This window comes from Temnothorax americanus, unplaced genomic scaffold (assembly GCF_048541705.1).
Source record: "Temnothorax americanus isolate GAGA-0224 unplaced genomic scaffold, ASM4854170v1 Scaffold137, whole genome shotgun sequence".
NCBI classification, from domain to species: domain Eukaryota; kingdom Metazoa; phylum Arthropoda; class Insecta; order Hymenoptera; family Formicidae; genus Temnothorax; species Temnothorax americanus.
The window spans coordinates 23,574-44,955 of NW_027509272.1; the positions used below are offsets into that span (position 1 = coordinate 23,574).

The 21,382-nt window shown below is 34.2% G+C and overlaps 3 protein-coding genes across 19 annotated transcripts in view; 2 read left to right on the forward strand and 1 right to left on the reverse strand.

Moving 5' to 3' along the window:
- LOC143894346 (synaptosomal-associated protein 25-like) overlaps positions 1 to 21,382 on the forward strand; it is a 51,417-nt gene that overhangs the window by 15,697 nt on the left and 14,338 nt on the right. The window contains exons 3-6 of one of the 5 annotated variants that reach the window (XR_013256080.1): positions 787 to 1,066; positions 11,081 to 11,323; positions 11,436 to 11,478; positions 11,825 to 13,109. Coding sequence is in view for 2 of the 5 variants with exons in the window: in XM_077400540.1 (XP_077256666.1) it covers positions 787 to 1,066; positions 1,144 to 1,239 (376 nt within the window). In the remaining 3 variants the exon portion in view is untranslated. Of the gene's footprint in view, positions 1 to 786; positions 1,067 to 1,143; positions 1,454 to 11,080; positions 11,765 to 11,824; positions 13,110 to 21,382 lie in introns of those variants that run through there. The other 4 variants (XR_013256079.1, XR_013256081.1, XM_077400540.1 and 1 more) reach the window with 4 other exon arrangements.
- On the forward strand, positions 2,238 to 9,846 carry LOC143894347 (THAP domain-containing protein 2-like). 2 transcript variants are annotated; one of them, XM_077400543.1, is made up of 5 exons: positions 2,238 to 2,486; positions 2,582 to 2,684; positions 8,322 to 8,458; positions 8,870 to 9,042; positions 9,211 to 9,846. In XM_077400543.1, exons 3-4 carry the CDS (start codon positions 8,332 to 8,334, stop codon positions 9,028 to 9,030), a joined length of 288 nt encoding a protein of 95 aa, XP_077256669.1. In that variant the 5' UTR covers positions 2,238 to 2,486; positions 2,582 to 2,684; positions 8,322 to 8,331; the 3' UTR covers positions 9,031 to 9,042; positions 9,211 to 9,846. The 2 variants fall into 2 exon arrangements, with proteins under 2 accessions (XP_077256669.1, XP_077256668.1); XM_077400542.1 differs by having other exon boundaries at positions 2,242 to 2,684.
- Positions 12,133 to 21,382, reverse strand: part of LOC143894343 (fatty acid synthase-like) — a 29,086-nt gene continuing 19,836 nt past the window's right edge. For 9 of the 12 annotated variants that reach the window (XM_077400535.1, XM_077400529.1, XM_077400525.1 and 6 more), the window contains 3 exons: positions 12,925 to 13,129; positions 12,673 to 12,836; positions 12,133 to 12,519 (listed from right to left, as the gene is read on the reverse strand). In XM_077400535.1, the coding sequence (XP_077256661.1) occupies positions 12,514 to 12,519; positions 12,673 to 12,836; positions 12,925 to 13,129 (375 nt within the window). In that variant the 3' untranslated portion in view covers positions 12,133 to 12,513. Of the gene's footprint in view, positions 12,520 to 12,672; positions 12,837 to 12,924; positions 13,130 to 16,854; positions 17,338 to 18,043; positions 18,271 to 21,382 lie in introns of those variants that run through there. The other 3 variants (XM_077400531.1, XM_077400534.1, XM_077400532.1) reach the window with 3 other exon arrangements.

A 21,382-nucleotide genomic window follows, 5' to 3' on the forward strand; every position in this document is an offset into this window, starting at 1 on the left:
CGCACGCACGCACGCACGCACGCACGCACGCACGCACGCACGCACGCAGCCACGCAGGCCGGCCCGCACCCCGGCACGCACGCACGCACGCACCGCACGCACGCACGCACGCACTCACGCACGCACGCCCGCGCACGCACGCACGCAGCCACGCCCGCACGCGCACGCAGCACGCACGCACGCGCACCAGCACGCCACGCACGCACGCACGCACGCACACGCGCACAAGCACACACAACACAACACACACACGCACACACACACCAGCACACGCACACACACACGCGCGCGCATCACACACACACACACACACACACACACACACACACACACACACACACACACACACACACACGCACACACGCACACACACACACACGGAATATTAAATTATAAAAAATTGTTTAAATTTAACTCGTATATTACTTATAAACTGTAATGAAATTATATCATATTGTTATATAGCTGTTAGGTATAAGTTCCGAATTTTATATCAGAACTAAATTTTTACGAAAATTGCAAGTCAAAATAACGAAAAAAAGCGCATTAAAATTATTAAAATAAATAATGAATTATTTATCTCTGTAGAACCAGTTGCAAAGTGCAATTTATAAATTAACTAGCGCAAATTTGCAGAATTAGTTAAATTAATTTTATTGAACGTGACTACTCATTTCCGATTTTTAAATCGATCTTCCCCGCTGTCTATTGAACGTTAGTTCTTAAACTTTCTTCCCGAAACTGACTTAATTGCGTCGCTCACGCGCGACAATCTTGCGCGCACAGAGGCGCCAGCTTTAAAGAAGATGAGGGCACGTGGAAGGGCAACGATGACGGCAAGGTCGTGAACAACCAGCCGCAGCGGGTGATGGACGACCGCAACGGTCTCGGGCCGCAGACCGGCTATATCGCCAAGATCACGAACGACGCGCGCGAGAGTGAGATGGAGGATAACATGGGCCAGGTGACCACGATGATCGGCAACCTGAGGAACATACCGATGGACATGGACAACGAGCTCGCGAATCAGAATCAGTATTACGACATGATTCATAAAAACCGCAAGGTGAGTAATAAAAATCATTCTGGCATATCAACATCCAGTTATCGCCGCTATCACCCTCACCCTTGTGATCCCCGTAGGCGGAGACCTCCTTCCCAGTGAACACATTTTATGAGAGCAATATGACATGGAAGTTATTACGTGTAATGTCACAATGTTATTCTTGTGATATATAAGAGCTACATAACAATAAAGTAACTTGCAATTTAACATTTGTTATATGCAGGTAACATAACTGTTATACATCTTTTTTGCGTTACAGTTATGTAACAAAAATTGTGTAATTGTTACGTAACACGCTTGTATCAATGTTAGTATAACTACTAATATTCTGGTAATATTAATGGAGTGTAACGGAATAACATATACAATATAAGATATTACTGTTTATTTGCTTACTGCTCACGTTTTTCTATGTGCCCGGGCTCTTAAAACCCTGCATTGTTTTATTTTGCTAGAGCTAATAATGGTCTGCGCTTTTCATCATAAATTTTCAATTGTTTCTAAATATATATTTTTTGTTTGAAATAGGTTATTTAATATTGTGCAGAGGCCTGCTTTTAAGTTTGCCTTAAGGCAAAAATTATAATTTACAAAATACATAATTTATAATTTAATATATAATTTATATTATAAATTATATATTATAATTTAATTTTTATAATTTATATTTTAATAATTTACTAAATTATGTTCAATTCCAACTATAGAATAATTGAGAAACAGAGTGTGTGAGCATTATTACGCAGTTTCGTAGTTAATTAAAATATTATTGACGTCGTAGCGCTAAATACACAAAATTGTTAATATTAATAAAATTAAACATTTTCTAATTTATCATCCGGAATTTAGAGTCTAGAAACATGATAAAATTAATAGTAAATCGATAACAGCGATAATAAACAATTTGCGCATTTTCAGAATAAAACATAGAAACTGCATAATAATAAAGTGATTTGAATGACCCGCGCTCGTAGCGCATCACAAAACTTCTTAGCGCGTGGTGATATTACTATCCGCGCGCCGCGCAATCGGCGCAATCGCGAAAGTTAAGGTTGGCGAGATCAGGGGGTACAAACTCCCATGCTAAAACGAAGGACGGATGTACATTATCGCCATCTGCACTATGACCCGGAAAATGGAACTAAAATCGGTCACGTGATATGGAGTGGGGATAGTTTCTGGTCTTCTTCTTCTTCACATTTCCTTGTCGGATAGTATCGGTTATCGGTTATTATTCGAGAGTTTCGAGACAGTACAAGACCGAGACCGTGTTTGAACGTGTGAAAGCGATACTTTTTTCTGTTAGATTCTTTCGTTTCGTGCAAACCGAGACCGTGTTTGAACGTGTGAGAGCGACACTTTTTTTCTGCCAGATTATTTCGTGCAAAAACGCGTCGATTGAGCATAATTACATCGCCAGGTGAGGCCCCTAAACTAAATAATTACCGAACGTGTTTTATTCTGAAAATTTTCGAGGATTGCTGATCCAGTCAACCGTCTTTGCGTCAATTTTAGTCCGGGTGTTAGCCATAAGAAACAGCGTGCTTTCACGTGCTTTCACGTGCTTTCACGTGCTACCACGTGCTACATCAAACAAGAACGAGCAAGCCAAAGCAAGGTAATTGCATGTTATAATTATACTAACAGAAATATTAGAAGAAGAAATAGATTAACCTAACCTCTGTATATACATACAGGGTGCCCCACAATTGTTGGTACTTTTTTCATATTTAGATAGAGCGAGCCAAACTGAGTCGAAAAGTCATGTACCATTTTGCAATTTTCGCAATAGTTGACGAGTTATTAATGATTAAAAATCGACGTATTAGCCCGCCCTCCGCCAAATCCAAGCGCGCGGCGAGATGCGGCCGCCCCGCGGTCGGCGCGCGGGCAGTTGTTTACTACAAGCGGCGCGTAACGCCGGGCCCCTGTCCTATAAGCGATGATAGTTTCTCGCCTTTTTTAAATAGAAATAAAATTTTCTAACAACATAGAAAATTTTTTTGTGCGTACGTATGTACATATGTGTGCACATGCATACACCAGGAAAATATCAATTCTACTGCTTAAAAAAGCGATTACTCAATTTACCTTTTTTTTTAGTAAGTAACGGTTGTCTTTAAGCAAGAATATTTTCTTGATATTAGTCTTAAAATGTACAAATTTTAGAAAGAGTCTTTATTATGTACTCGAAAGGAGAATTTATACTTCTTCAAAGAACATAATAAAATTTTATCAAAGAAAAGTCAAAATAATAAATAAAATAATATGAGGACCCTCGAGATTAAAATAGGAGAAGGCTATGAGGGTCAGACGCAGATCACAGTGCGTAATATCAGAAATAAGTGATTTATTCGTCGTTTTGATACATTACATCGATCCGTACGTTTCGGCTCAGTTTTGAGCCATCTAGGCTTCAGCGGTATAATAGTTACAGAAATTAAGTTACACGTTCTCCGTACCGTATGGTGAGTTTACTGATTCAAAGTATTAGAAACATAGACCAATTGACCCATATCTGTAAATTTGTTCAATTAATGTTGAGATATTAAAAAGATCCCTTAGGAAACTCACCATTTGGTCTAAAAAACGTGGAATACAGAGCCATGTATACATAATGAATACTCTCTGGCTGAGAAGACTTGACGATCTTTATCGACACGACACATGCACAGCAATGATATGAAAGGTCTTGCAAGAAGAGGCATGTCGTAGGTCAACACACCGGCGAGGATTATAACAAAGCACGATCTGACACCATCTCAAAATGACACGGTTTTCTTGCATCATGCATATGTCACGGTTTTGAGCAAATTGTAATCCATGCTCATGAACTTTGGTCGTTGGCAAATCGGCGTTTTACTATTGGTACATGCAATATTGTGACAGTGTCAAATCGTGCTTTGTTATAATCCTCGCCGGTGTGTTGACCTACGACATGCCTCTTCTAGCAAGACCTTCCATATTATTGTGTGTCGTGTCGACAAGATCGTCAAGTCTTCTCGCAGAGAGTAGATATTCATTATGTACGCATGGCTCTGTATTCCATGTTTTTCAGACCGAATGGTGAGTTTCCTAAAAGATCTTTTTAATATCTCAACATTAATTAAACAAATTTACAGATATGGATCAATTGGTCTATGTTTCTGATACTTTGAATCAGTAAACTCACCATACGGTACGGAGAACGTGTAACTTAACTTCTGTAACTACTGCTGAAGATGGCTCAAAGCTGAGCCGAAACGTACGGATCGATGTAATGTATCAAAACGACGAATAAATCAGTTATTTCTGATATTACGCACTGTGATCTGCGTCTGATCCTCATAGCCTTGACTTCTCCTATCAAAATAATTAGCAAATTGAATTTTTGTTTTAATTTTGTATTCTTAACTGAAGAACTGAATAATTAGAATGTAGAATATTATTTATTTTAAGTAATATTATCAAGAAAACATTTTTTGTAAAGATCATCGTTACTTAAAAGAAGAGAAAACTGAGTAATTGGTTTTCTTAGCACTAAAATGATATTTTTTTACGTGTGCGTATACGGCACGCCATTTTACTATTTAATATCATTATAAAAATTCTATCAAATTAAATCGATACTTAAAGAAAAGAAATTATTATTATGTCTAGACATACTTATAATTTATCGAATTATTATTAAGCTATAATTGAAAATGCAGAATTACAATTATGTCTAGACAAAATATTAATTCTGAATTTATTTTACGTTATGACATAAAAAATTTTTGGGAATTAAAATTATGTACATAATTGTAATTCCCGAATTTTACTTATGTACGCAATTTTAATACTTGAATTTCTATTATGTACAACACAATCGTAATTCTGGAATTACTTTTTTTCTTTTAGTAAGTAACGGGGTTCTTTAAGAAAGAATATTTTCTTGATAATAATCTTAAAATGTATTTATTACAAATTTTAGAAAAAGTCTTTATTATGTACTGGAAAAAAGAATTTATACTCCTTCAAAAAACATTATACTATTTTATCAAAGAAAAGTCAAAATAATAAGCAAATCAAATTTTTGTTTTAATTTTATATTTTTAATTGAATAGTTAAACAATTAGAATTTAGAATATTATTTGTTTTAAGTAAAGAGAGTGATGAGTGTATTTTAAGATTATTATAAAAATGAAATATTCTTTGCGAAGATGCGACCGTTAAAAGAAGGGAAATGGAGTAATTGGTTTTCTTAGCACTGGAATGATATTTTTTGAGCACTTCGAACAGTTCTTGCATTAAAATATTTTTATAAAGTGGATTAAACCTACTGGGGACACTACTTAAAAAAAAATGCGCCATGTTATCTACCGCAAGGTGGTGTGGAAATGATAGCGCTCTATCATTTTTTTGCCACAGAAAAAAAAATTATTTTTTGACTCGCGATCTTATATCGCGATTGCTATTCATGCACAATTCACGCGCAAAAAATATCATTCCAGTACTAAGAAAACCAATTACTCCATTTCCCTTCTTTTAACGGTCATCTTCGCAAAGAATATTTTATTTTTATAATAATCTTAAAATACACTCATCACTCTCTTTACTTAAAACAAATAATATTCTAAATTCTAATTGTTTAACTATTCAATTAAAAATATAAAATTAAAACAAAAATTTGATTTGATTATTATTTTGACTTTTCTTTGATAAAATGGTATAATGTTTTTTGAAGGAGTATAAATTCTTTTTTCCAGTACATGATAAAGACTTTCTCTAAAATTTGTGATGAATACATTTTAAGATTATTATCAAGAAAATATTCTTTCTTAAAGAACCCCGTTACTTACCAAAAGAAAAAAAGTAATTCCAGAATTACGATTGTGTGTACATAATAGAAATTCAAGTATTAAAATTGCGTACATAAGTAAAATTCGGGAATTACAATTATGTACATAATTTTAATTCCCAAAAATTTTTTATGTCATAACGTAAAATAAATTCAGAATTAATATTTTGTTTAGACATAATTGTAATTCTGCATTTTCAATTATAGCTTAATAATAATTCGATAAATTATAAGTATGTCTAGACATAATAATAATTTCTTTTCTTTAAGTATCGATTTAATTTGATAGAATTTTTATAATGATATTAAATAGTAAAATGGCGTGCCGTATACGCACACGTAAAAAAATATCATTTTAGTGCTAAGAAAACCAATTACTCAGTTTTCTCTTCTTTTAAGTAACGATGATCTTTACAAAAAATGTTTTCTTGATAATATTACTTAAAATAAATAATATTCTACATTCTAATTATTCAGTTCTTCAATTAAGAATACAAAATTAAAACAAAAATTCAATTTGCTAATTATTTTGATAGGAGAAGTCAAGGCTATGAGGATCAGACGCAGATCACAGTGCGTAATATCAGAAATAACTGATTTATTCGTCGTTTTGATACATTACATCGATCCGTACGTTTCGGCTCAGCTTTGAGCCATCTTCAGCAGTAGTTACAGAAGTTAAGTTACACGTTCTCCGTACCGTATGGTGAGTTTACTGATTCAAAGTATCAGAAACATAGACCAATTGATCCATATCTGTAAATTTGTTTAATTAATGTTGAGATATTAAAAAGATCTTTTAGGAAACTCACCATTCGGTCTGAAAAACATGGAATACAGAGCCATGCGTACATAATGAATATCTACTCTCTGCGAGAAGACTTGACGATCTTGTCGACACGACACACAATAATATGGAAGGTCTTGCTAGAAGAGGCATGTCGTAGGTCAACACACCGGCGAGGATTATAACAAAGCACGATTTGACACTGTCACAATATTGCATGTACCAATAGTAAAACGCCGATTTGCCAACGACCAAAGTTCATGAGCATGGATTACAATTTGCTCAAAACCGTGACATATGCATGATGCAAGAAAACCGTGTCATTTTGAGACGGTGTCAGATCGTGCTTTGTTATAATCCTCGCCGGTGTGTTGACCTACGACATGCCTCTTCTTGCAAGACCTTTCATATCATTGCTGTGCATGTGTCGTGTCGATAAAGATCGTCAAGTCTTCTCAGCCAGAGAGTATTCATTATGTATACATGGCTCTGTATTCCACGTTTTTTAGACCAAATGGTGAGTTTCCTAAGGGATCTTTTTAATATCTCAACATTAATTGAACAAATTTACAGATATGGGTCAATTGGTCTATGTTTCTAATACTTTGAATCAGTAAACTCACCATACGGTACGGAGAACGTGTAACTTAATTTCTGTAACTATTATACCGCTGAAGCCTAGATGGCTCAAAACTGAGCCGAAACGTACGGATCGATGTAATGTATCAAAACGACGAATAAATCACTTATTTCTGATATTACGCACTGTGATCTGCGTCTAACCCTCATAGCCTTCTCCTATTTTAATCTCGAGGGTCCTCATATTATTTTATTTATTATTTTGACTTTTCTTTGATAAAATTTTATTATGTTCTTTGAAGAAGTATAAATTCTTCTTTCGAGTACATAATAAAGACTCTTTCTAAAATTTGTACATTTTAAGACTAATATCAAGAAAATATTCTTGCTTAAAGACAACCGTTACTTACTAAAAAAAAAGGTAAATTGAGTAATCGCTTTTTTAAGCAGTAGAATTGATATTTTCCTGGTGTATGCATGTGCACACATATGTACATACGTACGCACAAAAAAATTTTCTATGTTGTTAGAAAATTTTATTTCTATTTAAAAAAGGCGAGAAACTATCATCGCTTATAGGACAGGGGCCCGGCGTTACGCGCCGCTTGTAGTAAACAACTGCCCGCGCGCCGACCGCGGGGCGGCCGCATCTCGCCGCGCCCTTGGATTTGGCGGAGGGCGGGCTAATACGTCGATTTTTAATCATTAATAACTCGTCAACTATTGCGAAAATTGCAAAATGGTACATGACTTTTCGACTCAGTTTGGCTCGCTCTATCTAAATATGAAAAAAGTACCAACAATTGTGGGGCACCCTTATAATATTAACACACACATACTTACACACATAATAATATTGTATACAACAATATGTACATGCAACAAATACACATATTTTGGAAAAGGATTAATTTATTTTGTCTGTTATATATATATATATATGTATACATATATATATATATATATATATATACATATATGTATGTATATATATTTTTATGTATATGTATATTGTATATGTATGTTTTTATTTTAATATATTTATTTACAATGTATATATTTATTTTAAGAAAAGCTACAATGGTGTGGAAATGCTGTGTGCCAGGGTGCACATCATCAGCAAATAAAGTTCCTGCTCATATGTTACCACGAGATGAAACAAAGGCTCAGGCATGGTTGAGAGCAATCGGAAGAAGTGATGTAATTGGTAAGTTTTTAAGAATTGATATATGTATTAATAATATAGAATACTTTTTCGTACGTACTTATGTTGCATTTATAAATTGCATATTCCACATGTATAAAAAAATTAAATTAAATTAATATTAGATATGTATTTTTTTCGCCAGTGTATGAATTCAAAATAAAAGTCGTTTCTACTCGACCGGACTGGCCAAAAATTAAGAAATTTATTGCTTACTGTGAGCAATAAATTTCTTAATTTTTGGCCAGTCCGGTTGAGTAAAAAAGACTTTTATTTTATGTATTTTTTTATTTATAATGATTTATAAAAATATATACTACAATGATAGTCTTGTATTGATAATTTTTATATATATTTTATACCATAAGGTATTTCTTATAGTAATATGTTTCGATATGTATTTTTTTATTATAGATGCAACAAAAGAAGCAAAGGACAAATTAAGAATTTGTTCCTTACATTTTTCTGAAAGTATGATAATACCTTATGGGCAGAAGCGGCGTCTTAAGGACACTGCAATGCCTACATTGTATTTGTACTCAGTGGAACAGTTGCAAGTTGTGTTGAGATGCTGACAAGAGCACAATGTAAGTATTTTATACATATATATATATATATATATATATATTTATTATATATATATATATATATATATATATATATATATATATATTTATAATAAAGAGAAAAATAAAGAGAAAAACGTATTTCTTTTAAAAATAAATGTTTATAATAAATTATTTTTACTTTTGCAGGTACTACACAAATTAAGGACCAAACGCTTAAAATTGACTTCGAAGAAGGAATTGCAACTGCGGAAATCGTGAATTTCTTCAATGACTTGTTTGACTCGGTTAATAGCGTTAACATAGTGGATAATAATAATTTACAATCTCCCGTAACGGAAGAAAGTGTCCATCATGAATTCTGGACGAATGCTAAAAATGTATTTCGAAATATGACATTTATAGATAAGGTAACACATAAAATTCAAAAAAATATCCCAAGTTTAAAAAATTGGTTATTCACTATAGATGGATTTCAAAAAATTTGGAACGTACTTAATAAAAAATATGATTTTAAATCTTTGAACACGCGCTTTTGCAATCAGGATCCACTTGAAAATTTGTTTGGCCAAATTAGAAGTCATGGAGTTCGTAATGTAAATCCGACACCTCGACAATTCGAAAATTCATTTATAACTTTATTGGTGAGCAACATGAAATCTTTTAAAATTAAAGGCGGTAATTGCGAAACTGTACATGATAGCTTCATGTTGTTTTCGCTAGAAAAATGCTTGGAAGATAATCTTTCAAATGCTGAGGTGTTTGATGTTAGTTGCGAAAACAATGATGAACCTGATGAACCACATGAATTGATAAGTAATGTAACTGTTCATGAAGAATCAACCGTAGATTTTGCATCAGAATATTTACAAGAAATTATCACTGCTATTTTAAAACAATTCAATTATTGTAAAGAATGTAATACCTGTTTGACATATAGTGAATTTCCAATTTTCATAAAGTACATATTAAGCAGGCTTAATAAATTGTTACAAACGCGAGCTCATCGACGAGGTATATTAAAAATATTGTTAGAGCATTTTGACAATTGGCATGTTAAAATTGATTGGTATGATTGTGTCGAGCATCATAATAATGCGTTTAAAACGATGATACGAATAATTATTAGCAAATTCTTGATTTGGTGGTGCAAAAAAAAAATATACTTATATGTAGTGTTAATGAAGAAGATACAGATTCTAATTGTGTACAGGACATTATAAAAATGAAAAAAAAGCGAGAGATGTTTAGAGAGGAAAAATGTAACAGAAAACGCATGTCAAATGATTATAAACAATATATATCAAACAAAAAAAAAGAAATAAATTTTGTCATTTATTGTATTTACATATAAAATGAAAAAAGCGAGAGATGTTTAGAGAGGAAAAATGTAACAGAAAACGCATGTCAAATAATTATAAGTAATGTATATCGAAAAAAAAGAAATAAATTTTGTCATTTATTGTATTTACCATATGTATTGAAATTCTTTATTACTATAAATAATTTTTAGAACATTTTGTATGTATGTATGTATGTACATATGTACGTATGTACGTATGTACGTATGTACGTATGTACGTATGTACGTATGTACGTATGTACGTATGTACGTATGTACGTATGTACGTATGTACGTATGTACGTATGTAGGTATGTACGTATGTACGTATGTACGTATGTACGTATGTACGTATGTACGTATGTACGTATGTAGGTACGTATGTACGTATGTATGTACGTATGTACGTATGTATGTAGGTATGTACGTATGTATGTAGGTATGTACGTATGTATGTACGTATGTACGTATGTATGTACGTATGTACGTATGTATGTACGTATGTACGTATGTATGTACGTATGTACGTATGTATGTACGTATGTACGTATGTATGTATGTACGTACGTATGTACGTATGTATGTATGTATGTATGTACGTATGTATGTATGTATGTATGTATGTATGTATATATATATATATATATATATATATATATATATAGGTTTGAATGCGCGCTCCTGAATCCCCACTCTTTATCACGTGACCTATTTTAGTTCGCCTTTTCCAGGGTCAGAGAGCAGATGGCGTTGAAAACCGTCCCTGCTTTTCTCAAGAGGGAGTTTGTTGGGCGAGATTTTGAAGGGAAACGAGCTCTGGTCTTTCCTTTCTCAACCTTTGCCGGGTTAACATCGTGTCACCCGTGTACGAATCGTTCAACAGTATTCAACATCCGATGAGAAGGAAAAGTATCCCACCCCACCCGGGAGTGTATGCGCCTGGCCGCAAACGGATCGCAGGTTAGGGCCTAAGCAGAATGGCTGTCTTATAACCTTAGGGCAGTGTTTTATGCCTTAAGTCTTTGTCTTATGTAACGCACAATACTGTGTTAATGTTTCCTGTCTTGTGTAGTATTCGCGACGTGACGCCACGTTTTAAGGAATAAACGTAAAACGTATGTATATGTAAATAACAATTCTATTATGCAATTAATAATGAATATTTTATAAATAGTTATGACATAATACATTTTAAACTTATAAATATGTAATAATAATATTTCATATTTGAAATATATTTCAATAACTGTGAATATAACCTAACTTTTTTGTTCAAAGAAATTTATCTAATGTACTTATAAATAAAATGTTCTACTTAATTAAATATTATTTGATTTAATAGTATTATATATGTTTAAAAATCTTGTTAATTATTTTTGTATAACCTTTAACAAAATCTATATGTATGTACGTATATTATCTAATGTTATATATGTATATCCTTTTATTATTATTTTTTAGTAAAAATGGAAGATCATCACTATTTTGAATTTAATAATACATATTGTACAGACAATGAAGTGTCAAATGAAAATGAGAATAATATTTCTATAGAAGAAAAAGACAGTGATGCTTTTCTAATTGAATTATACAGAGAACGACCATTTCTGTACAATATATATATATATATATATATATATATATATATATATACTGCAGCGTTTTTTTTCTATTTCTATATCGCAGCCTCTACTTGCTAGCATATGACTCGTGCACTCTAATCTTATATCTCTATGTTTTAAACAGACCACGTATATCACAAGTAGGTATTAATTATTTAATTTGACAGATTTAAAAAAAAGCAAAACAGATAATATTATGTTGTTCAAATAATGTACCCGCAATTTGGCGAGAAATGCTTTTATAGAATCTGTTGGTCCGCTCACGATAAAATTAGAGGAACTATTGTAACAAGCTACATCAATATCCGAAGGACATATATTTCTTATAGTTTCAAGATCAAGATTAATTTCAGCCATGGAACCATTAATTATTTTCGATTCATGAACTGCTAAACCGATGAAATATGCTGACAGAATCGTTTCTTCGATTGTTAAACATCTATCGGCATATCCACAGGTTAGTTCACCAATGGAATGACCGATTATAAAATCCGGAACTATACCAATGGATGTTAAAAGATCGACTATTCAAATCTGTAATATAAATATATTATACTATACGTATAAAAGAAATATCTTCCCATTTGTTTTAAATAAAAAAAATTATAAAATAAAAATTTAATCATATTTGATACCTATATACAAAATATATTTATGAAGTTTAAACAAAAAGTTTTCCTTTTTTACCTGCAGTCCAACGAGTGCTAAAAATAAATTAATGATATTGTTGTAAATATTTTTATTATCACTTAATAAAATATCTGTAAGAAATATGCCATAAGATCTCAAAACAATATCACATTTCTGGACTGCCTTGGCAAATACTGGGAATTTCATTAGAGCTCGACCTGCTAAAGTTTTAATAGAAATTTTCAAATCCGTTAGCTTTAATATACAAATATGTATATGCACGCGCGCTTACGAACACACCACACTCACTCATTTTAGACCATTGAGATCCTAGTCCAGAAAATATAAAACAAATTGGTCGCTTCATATATTGATGCCCTATTTTATTAATTGTATCATAAGATTTTTTAGATCCAGTTATCATGTATCCTCTATAAAGGTGTCCTTCTATGTTATCATTATGAATATGGTGTAATAAAGAGATGTATTCTGTATCTATAGTTCGACTTCGTACCTGCACATTCAGTATAAAAAAATATTTAGACGCCCCATCTTTTCGTAAAATAATTTTACATAAAAAAGAAAATTGTTATCATTTTATCTTGCAAGATAAGTATTTCTAATAAAATACTTTCTTATTACTTAATTCACTGAACAAGATATTTTAATTGTTTGGATATTTAATTTTAAAAATTTCTTTGAACAACTGTAAAAAAACATAATTGTTTTTTTTTTAAACAATTATGTTTGCAAAAATATTTTTTAAGCTCTATGTAAGTATATAGTAAGTAAGTTAAGATTGTCTTAATTATCAATTATATTTTTAATATAGGAATATATATAATACAAATAAATAAATTTCTTATTACAAAAATTAAGAAAAAAAACAAGAGTAAAGATAGTAGATATAATAAAGATAGGTAGATATAACAATTTTTGGTAAGTTATCGGCACAATTTTAATTTATAGTTAGTTTATAAATATGTCCACTGTGTGTATCTCGAATTATATACATCTGTAACTGTTAAATCTTACCTGTATCTGTATTCTTTTAAGCTAAAGCTAAAACTTTATTTCATATGTTTAAATTAGTATTAACAGTCAACATATTTCTATGTTAACAAACATTGCTAAAGTTAGAAATTATTGTTAAAAAATAAATAATTAAATTATTGGTTTAATAATCCAGATATTGGTTCTAATAATAATACAATTGAATGAACTACTTATGTGTTTGGCACCCTGTGATAGCACTTTAATTGAAGCAACAGCTTTTTTTTCTCAGTGTGGTTCGAGAGAACTCTCTCATTCTGTTAATTCGAGGATATTTTTATTCTTCTTCTAATAACAGCGGATAAAACTTTTCGAAAGTTCTTAGACTATGTAACAAGTATAAGTTAAAATATTAATTTCTATCTTTACTTTCAAGAAATATCCTTAAGAAATTCTCTTTTATTAACAATAATTATAATTGTGTAATTGCTGTATGGATTACAATAAATAACTATTAATAAAATAAAGAAATATTTTCCCTGATTACAGAAAGAAAAGTTATGTTCAAACATTTTGTTACAAATTTATATAAAAATGTTTATAACTTGCATAAATGAACATTATGTCATCAATCTACCTCAACCGATAACTGTGTTGTTTATTCCGTCTTGTATACACATATTGATTGTAATCTTCTTCTTAACCCTTTAAGGGCCTGTGTACATAATCATGTACATAAAAAAAAAAGTATAGTTTTAAACTTTAACCAACAACAAAGAACTAGAAAAAAAAAACTAAAAAACTCATCAGGGATGTCTTTTAAGACTATCTTATAAATTATATCAAGAGACACGGTAGTGTCTCGCGCCAAGTACACGCGGAGCGAGACCGACCGTGACTCTTTTACGCGACGCGACGGGTTGCGAGTAGTCGAGATGTTGAGATCTCGATAACGAGTGAACGGATCAAGTTCTAAGTAAACTTGATCGACAGCTTGGGGTCCAATTAGGAGGGGGGTTTCTCTCATAATATTCCGCTACGTGCCCTACGAGCGGAGATATTGCGACGCAAAGTCCAAATGTGAAAATTTATTTTTAAGATACTACTTCTAACGCCGACGTCTGATATGATGACGTCATAATCAGAAACGTTACTTTCACTTTTTCGACGCTGGCGGCGCAGGTATCGCCAGTTTCGATATCGCGCGCGTATTTCGAAATTAGGTCGATAGACTTATCGGTCAGGAGGAAGATTTCTATTTAGGTAAAAATTAGGTATATATATAAATAATATATATTGAGTCAACAGAAAAGAAGATTCTCTACGCTTGGCAGAAAGTGCCGCTAGGGAATTTTTAAGTCGATTCTTATGAATCAAGCTTGAATTCGATGTCTAGGTATCCCAGGTTGCCGATGACGAGGTCCAGATAGTGCGCTTCATAGTTTTCGGTGTCCAGGTGTAATAATATGTTGAATTCAATGTCTACGTGTCCCAGGTTGCCGATGACGAGGTCCACATAGTGCGCTCCGTAGTTTTCGGTGTCTACGTGTATTAATACCTTGATTTCGATGTCCACGTGTCCCAGGTTGCCGATAACGGGATCCAGATAGTGCGCTTTATAGTTTTCGGTGTCCAGGTGTAATCGTACGGTGAATTCGATGTCTAGGTGTCTCAGGTTGCCGATGACGAGGTCCACATAGTGCGCTCCGTAGTTTTCGGTGTCTACGTGTATTAATACCTTGAATTCGATGTCCACGTGTCTCAGGTTGCCGATGACGGGATCCAGATAGTGCGCTTCATAGTTTTCGGTGTCCAGGTGTAATCGTACGTTGGATTCGATGTCTAGGTGTCCCAGGTTGCCGATGACGAGGTCCACATAGTGCGCTTCGTAGTTTTCGGTGTCCAGGTGTAATAATACGTTGAATGCGATGTCTAGGTGTTCCAGGTTGCCGATGATGATGTCTAGATAGTGAATTCCGTAGTTTTCGGTGTCTACGTGTATTAATACCTTGAATTCGATGTTTAAGTATCCCAGGTTGCTGATGACGAGGTCCAGATATCGCGCTCCGTAGTTTTCGGTGTCTACGTGTATTAATATTTTGAAATTTATGTCTAGGTGTCCCAGGTTGCTGATGACGAGGTCCAGATAGCGCGCTCTGTAGTTTTCGGTGTCTAGGTGTAATAATACCTCGAATTTGATGTCTACGTGTTCCGGGTTGCCGATGACGAGGTCCACATACTGCGCTTCATAGTTTTTGGTGTCTAGGTGTATTAATAACTTTAAATCTAAATGGGTGCGTTCAGCCGATACTCCGCTAGCCTAGCAATCGTGAGCAGTCGCTCGTTTTCGCTCGTTTCCTCTCCTTTTAATCCATTAGGTCAAAAGAGAGGTAACGAGCGAAAAAGAGCGACTGCTCACGATTGTTAGGCTAGCGGAGTATCGGCTGGACGCACCCAATGTAGGACACGTAGATATCGAACTCGAGGTATTAATACATGTAGACACCGAAAACGCCATACAACTAACACACACGGCACACTACGCTTACAGCCAATCAGAGTTTTCTCCGTGCGCTCCACCTATATTTGTTACTAGCCGGTTGGTAGCGGTAGCAGTTCTCGAGTAACAGTTGTACACGTAACACGCACGCTCTGAATAAAAGTAAAGTTTTACAAAGAATCACGACTCAGAGACAACCCACTTATTCCTCTCCTTCGAGTATACAACACTTGGGGTCCAATTAGGGGGGGGGGGGTTTCTTTCATAATATTCCGCTACGTGCCCTACGAGCGGAGATATTGCGACGCAAAGTCCAAATGTAAAAATTTATTTTTAAGATACTACTTCTAACGCCGACGTCTGATATGATGACGTCATAATCAGAAACGTTACTTTCACTTTTTCGACGCTGGCGGCGCAGGTATCGCCAGTTTCGATATCGCGCGCGTATTTCGAAATTAGGTCGATAGACTTATCGGTCAGGAGGAAGATTTCTATTTAGGTAAATTAGGTATATATATAAATAATATATATTGAGTCAACAGAAAAGAAGATTCTCTACGCTTGGCAGAAAGTGCCGCTAGGGAATTTTTAAGTCGATTCTTATGAATCAAGCTTGAATTTGATGTCTAGGTATCCCAGGTTGCCGATGACGAGGTCCACATAGTGCGCTCCGTAGTTTTCGGTGTCTACGTGTATTAATACCTTGATTTCGATGTCCACGTGTCCCAGGTTGCCGATGACGGGATCCAGATAGTGCGCTTCATAGTTTTCGGTGTCCAGGTGTAATCGTACGTTGAATTCGATGTCTAGGTGTCCCAGGTTGCCTATGACGAGGTCCACATAGTGCGCTTCGTAGTTTTCGGTGTCCAGGTGTAATAATACGTTGAATGCGATGTCTAGGTGTTCCAGGTTGCCGATGATGATGTCTAGATAGTGAGTTCCGTAGTTTTCGGTGTCTACGTGTATTAATACTTTGAATTCGATGTTTAGGTGTCACAGGTTGCCGATGACGAGGTCCACATAGTGCGCTCCGTAGTTTTCGGTGTCTACGTGTATTAATATTTTGAAATTTATGTCTAGGTGTCCCAGGTTGCTGATGACGAGGTCCAGATAGCGCGCTTTGTAGTTTTCGGTGTCTAGGTGTAATAATACCTCGAATTTGATGTCTACGTGTTCCGGGTTGCCGATGACGAAGTCCACATACTGCGCTTCATAGTTTTTGGTGTCTAGGTGTATTAATAACTTTAAATCTAAATGGGTGCGTTCAGCCGATACTCCGCTAGCCTAGCAATCGTGAGCAGTCGCTCGTTTTCGCTCGTTTCCTCTCCTTTTAATCCATTAGGTCAAAAGAAAGGTAACGAGCGAAAACGAGCGACTGCTCACGATTGTTAGGCTAGCGGAGTATCGGCTGAACGCACCCAATGTAGGACACGTAGATATCGAACTCGAGGTATTAATACATGTAGATTACAATTATGTCTAGACATAATAAAAATTGAATGAATTAAAATTATGTCTGACGTAAAAATAATTATCAAAAATATCTATACCTGAAGATATCGGTACATATACAGTTGCGAACAACATTCAGTAAGACACGCAAATAAAAATAAATAAAGAATTTTACAGTTAACGACTTATTAACATTAATCATGCTTTATTGCGATTATGTTTTATGTTGAAATTAAAAAATATATACAAGGTGTACAACTAAAAGGGTTACAGATTATTATTTAAAAAAAACTAAGCAAAATATTAAATTGTTGTTTTCTTTAGAAATAATAGTCCGTAACACTTTTAGCTTCATACCTTGTATTATATACTGTTTATAAGATTATAAGATATATTGTTTATAAGATTAAAATGCGTAACACTACAAAAAGGCGTGATATCCGTGCAAAATTACCTTTCTAAAAAAAGAAAGTACACGCATAGTAGTGTATTATTGTATATGTATTATGTTGTTACCCTGTTATGTTGTTACCTCGAAAAAAAAACAAAGTGGTAGTATTATACCTCCAAATAGCTTTATCCTGTACATACTGTTTATAAAATGCGTAATATACTACAAAAAGGCGTGATATCCGCACAAAATTACCTTTTTTAAAAAAAGGTAAAAAAGGCGCCAAGTACACGTATAGTAGTGTATATGTTGTTACCTAAAAAAAAAGAAAGTGGTAGTATTATACCTCGAAATAACCTAAGTAACAAGTGGTAGATCTTTATATCTCGAAAAATTTCGAAAAAATCTAAGCAGTTAGTATCTTTATTTCCGAAAAATTATAACCCAAGTGATACACGTCACAAAATTATGTTACCTTATCAAAAAGAAGAGTCGCGCTTCAAGTGATCTATTACCATTACAAAAAAGAAATGATATCTCTTTAAATTAGAGCGCCAATTACAGAGAAAACATGTATATTAATTGTTGCACTACTTTGAAAAATTTTTACATTGTGTCAATTAGAAAAGAATGTATGATAACAATTTTATAAGATTAACAAATTTTATTTAAATTTAACGAGGGAATACAAGATATTTAAATACAAAGTTTACATGTGTATTTTTTAATGGTCACAAAGAATTACAGAGGTAACAGTACACAAAATACAAATATTTTATTAAAATATTTAATCCAACGAGAGAATACAATTTGTATTTAAATATAAAGTTTATATATGTATTTTTCAATAGAATAAATGATTTAATCACAAAGAATTACAGAAGTAACAGTACAAAATAAAAATATTTTATTAAAATACATGAATTTTTCTTGTAAAAAAACTTGGCGCTGTTAAACCTCAAAATTTTAAATAAATAAGGACAACAATAAATAAAAATAATTCAGAGAAGAATGCGATGGGAGTAATATTAAATGATTATCAGCGTGGATGTGGGAGTGAATGATATGGGTGTGCGTGACGACGCGGACGGCAGATAATGCGGCTTATAATTAGGTATAGAATAAGTTTATTTATTTATTTAAAATTTCGAGATCTAACAGCGCCAAGTTTTTTTACAAGAAAAATTTATGTATTTTAATAAAATATTTTTATTTTGTACTGTTACCTCTGTGTAATTCTTTGTGATTAAATCTTTTATTCTATTGAAAAATATATACATATATAAACTTTATATTTAAATACAAATTGTATTCCCTCGTTGGATTAAATATTTTAATAAAATATTTGTATTTTGTACTGTTACTTCTGTAATTCTTTGTGACCATTAAAAAATACACATGTAAACTTTGTATTTAAATATCTTGTATTCCCTTGTTAAATTTAAATAAAATTTGTTAATCTTATAAAATTGTTATCATACATTCTTTTCTAATTAACACAATGTAAATATTTTTCAAAGTAGTGCAACAATTATTTTTTGAGGCAATATACATGTTCTCTCTGTAATTGGCGCTCTAATTTAAAGAGATATCATTTCTTTTTTGTAATGGTAATAGATCACTTGAAGCGCGACTCTTCTTTTTGATAAGGTAACATAATTTTGTGACGTGAATCACTTGGGTTATAATTTTTCGGAAATAAAGATACTAACTGCTTAGATTTTTTCGAGATTTTTTGAGATATAAAGATCTACCACTTGTTACTTAGGTTTTTTCGAGGTATAATACTACCACTTTCTTTTTTTTTTAGGTAACAACATATACACTACTATACGTGTACTTGGCGCCTTTTTTTTACCTTTTTTTTAAAAAAGTAATCAAGAGACACGGTAGTGTCTCGCGCCAAGTACACGCGGAGCGAGACCGACCGTGACTCTTTTACGCGACGCGACGGGTTGCGAGTACCCGAGATGTTGAGATCTCGATAACGAGTGAACGGATCAAGTTCTAAGTAGGCTTGATCGATAGCTTGGGGTCCAATTAGGGGGGGGTTTCTCTCATAATATTCCGCTACGTGCCCTACGAGCGGAGATATTGCGACGCAAAGTCCAAATGTGAAAATTTATTTTTAAGATACTCCTCCTCCTCCTCCTCCTCCTCCTCCTCCTAACGCCGCGATCTATCAGAGAAACGTCACTTTCACTTTTTCGACGCTGGCGGCGCAGGTATCGCCAGTTTCGATATCGCGCGCGTATTTCAAAATTAGGTCGATAAACTTATCGGTCAGGAGGAAGATTTCTATTTAAGTAAAAATTAGGTATATATATAATAAATATTGAGTCAACGGAAAAGTAGGTTCTTTATGCTTGGCAGAAAGTGCCGCTAGGGAATTTTTAAGTCGATTCTTATGAATCAAGCTTGAATTTGATGTCTATGTATCCCAGGTTGCCGATGACAAGGTCCAGATAGTGCGCTTTATAGTTTTCGGTGTCCAGGTGTAATAATACGTTGAATTCGATGTCTACGTGTCCCAGGTTGCCGATGACGAGGTCCACATAGTGCGCTCCGTAGTTTTTGGTGTCTACGTGTATTAATATCTTGAATTCGATGTCCACGTGTCCCAGGTTGCCGATGACAGGATCCAGATAATGCGCTTCACAGTTTTCGGTGTCCAGGTGTAATCGTACGTTGAATTCGATGTCTAGGTGTCCCAGGTTGCCGATGACGAGGTCCACATAGTGCGCTCCGTAGTTTTCGGTGTCTACGTGTATTAATACCTTGAATTCGATGTCCACGTGTCCCAGGTTGCCGATGACGAGGTCCACACAGTGCGCTTCGTAGTTTTCGGTGTCCAGGTGTAATAATACGTTGAATTCGATGTCCACGTGTCCCAGGTTGCCGATGACGAGGTCCACACAGTGCGCTTCGTAGTTTTCGGTGTCCAGGTGTAATCGTACGTTGAATTCGATGTCTAGGTGTCCCAGGTTGCCGATGACGAGGTCCACACAGTGCGCTTCGTAGTTTTCGGTGTCTACGTGTATTAATATCTTGAATTCGATGTCCACGTGTCCCAGGTTGCCGATGACAAGATCCAGATAGTGCGCTTCATAGTTTTCGGTGTCCAGGTGTAATCGTACGTTGAATTCGATGTCTAGGTGTCCCAGGTTGCCGATGACGAGGTCCACATAGTGCGCTCCGTAGTTTTCGGTTACCTACGTGTATTAATACCTTGAATTCGATGTCCACGTGTCCCAGGTTGCCGATGACGAGGTCCACACAGTGCGTTTCGTAGTTTTCGGTGTCCAGGTGTAATAATACGTTGAATGCGATGTCAACGTGTCCCAGGTTGCCGATGACGAGGTCCACACAGTGCGCTCCGTAGTTTTTGGTGTCTACGTGTATTAATATCTTGAATTCGATGTCCACGT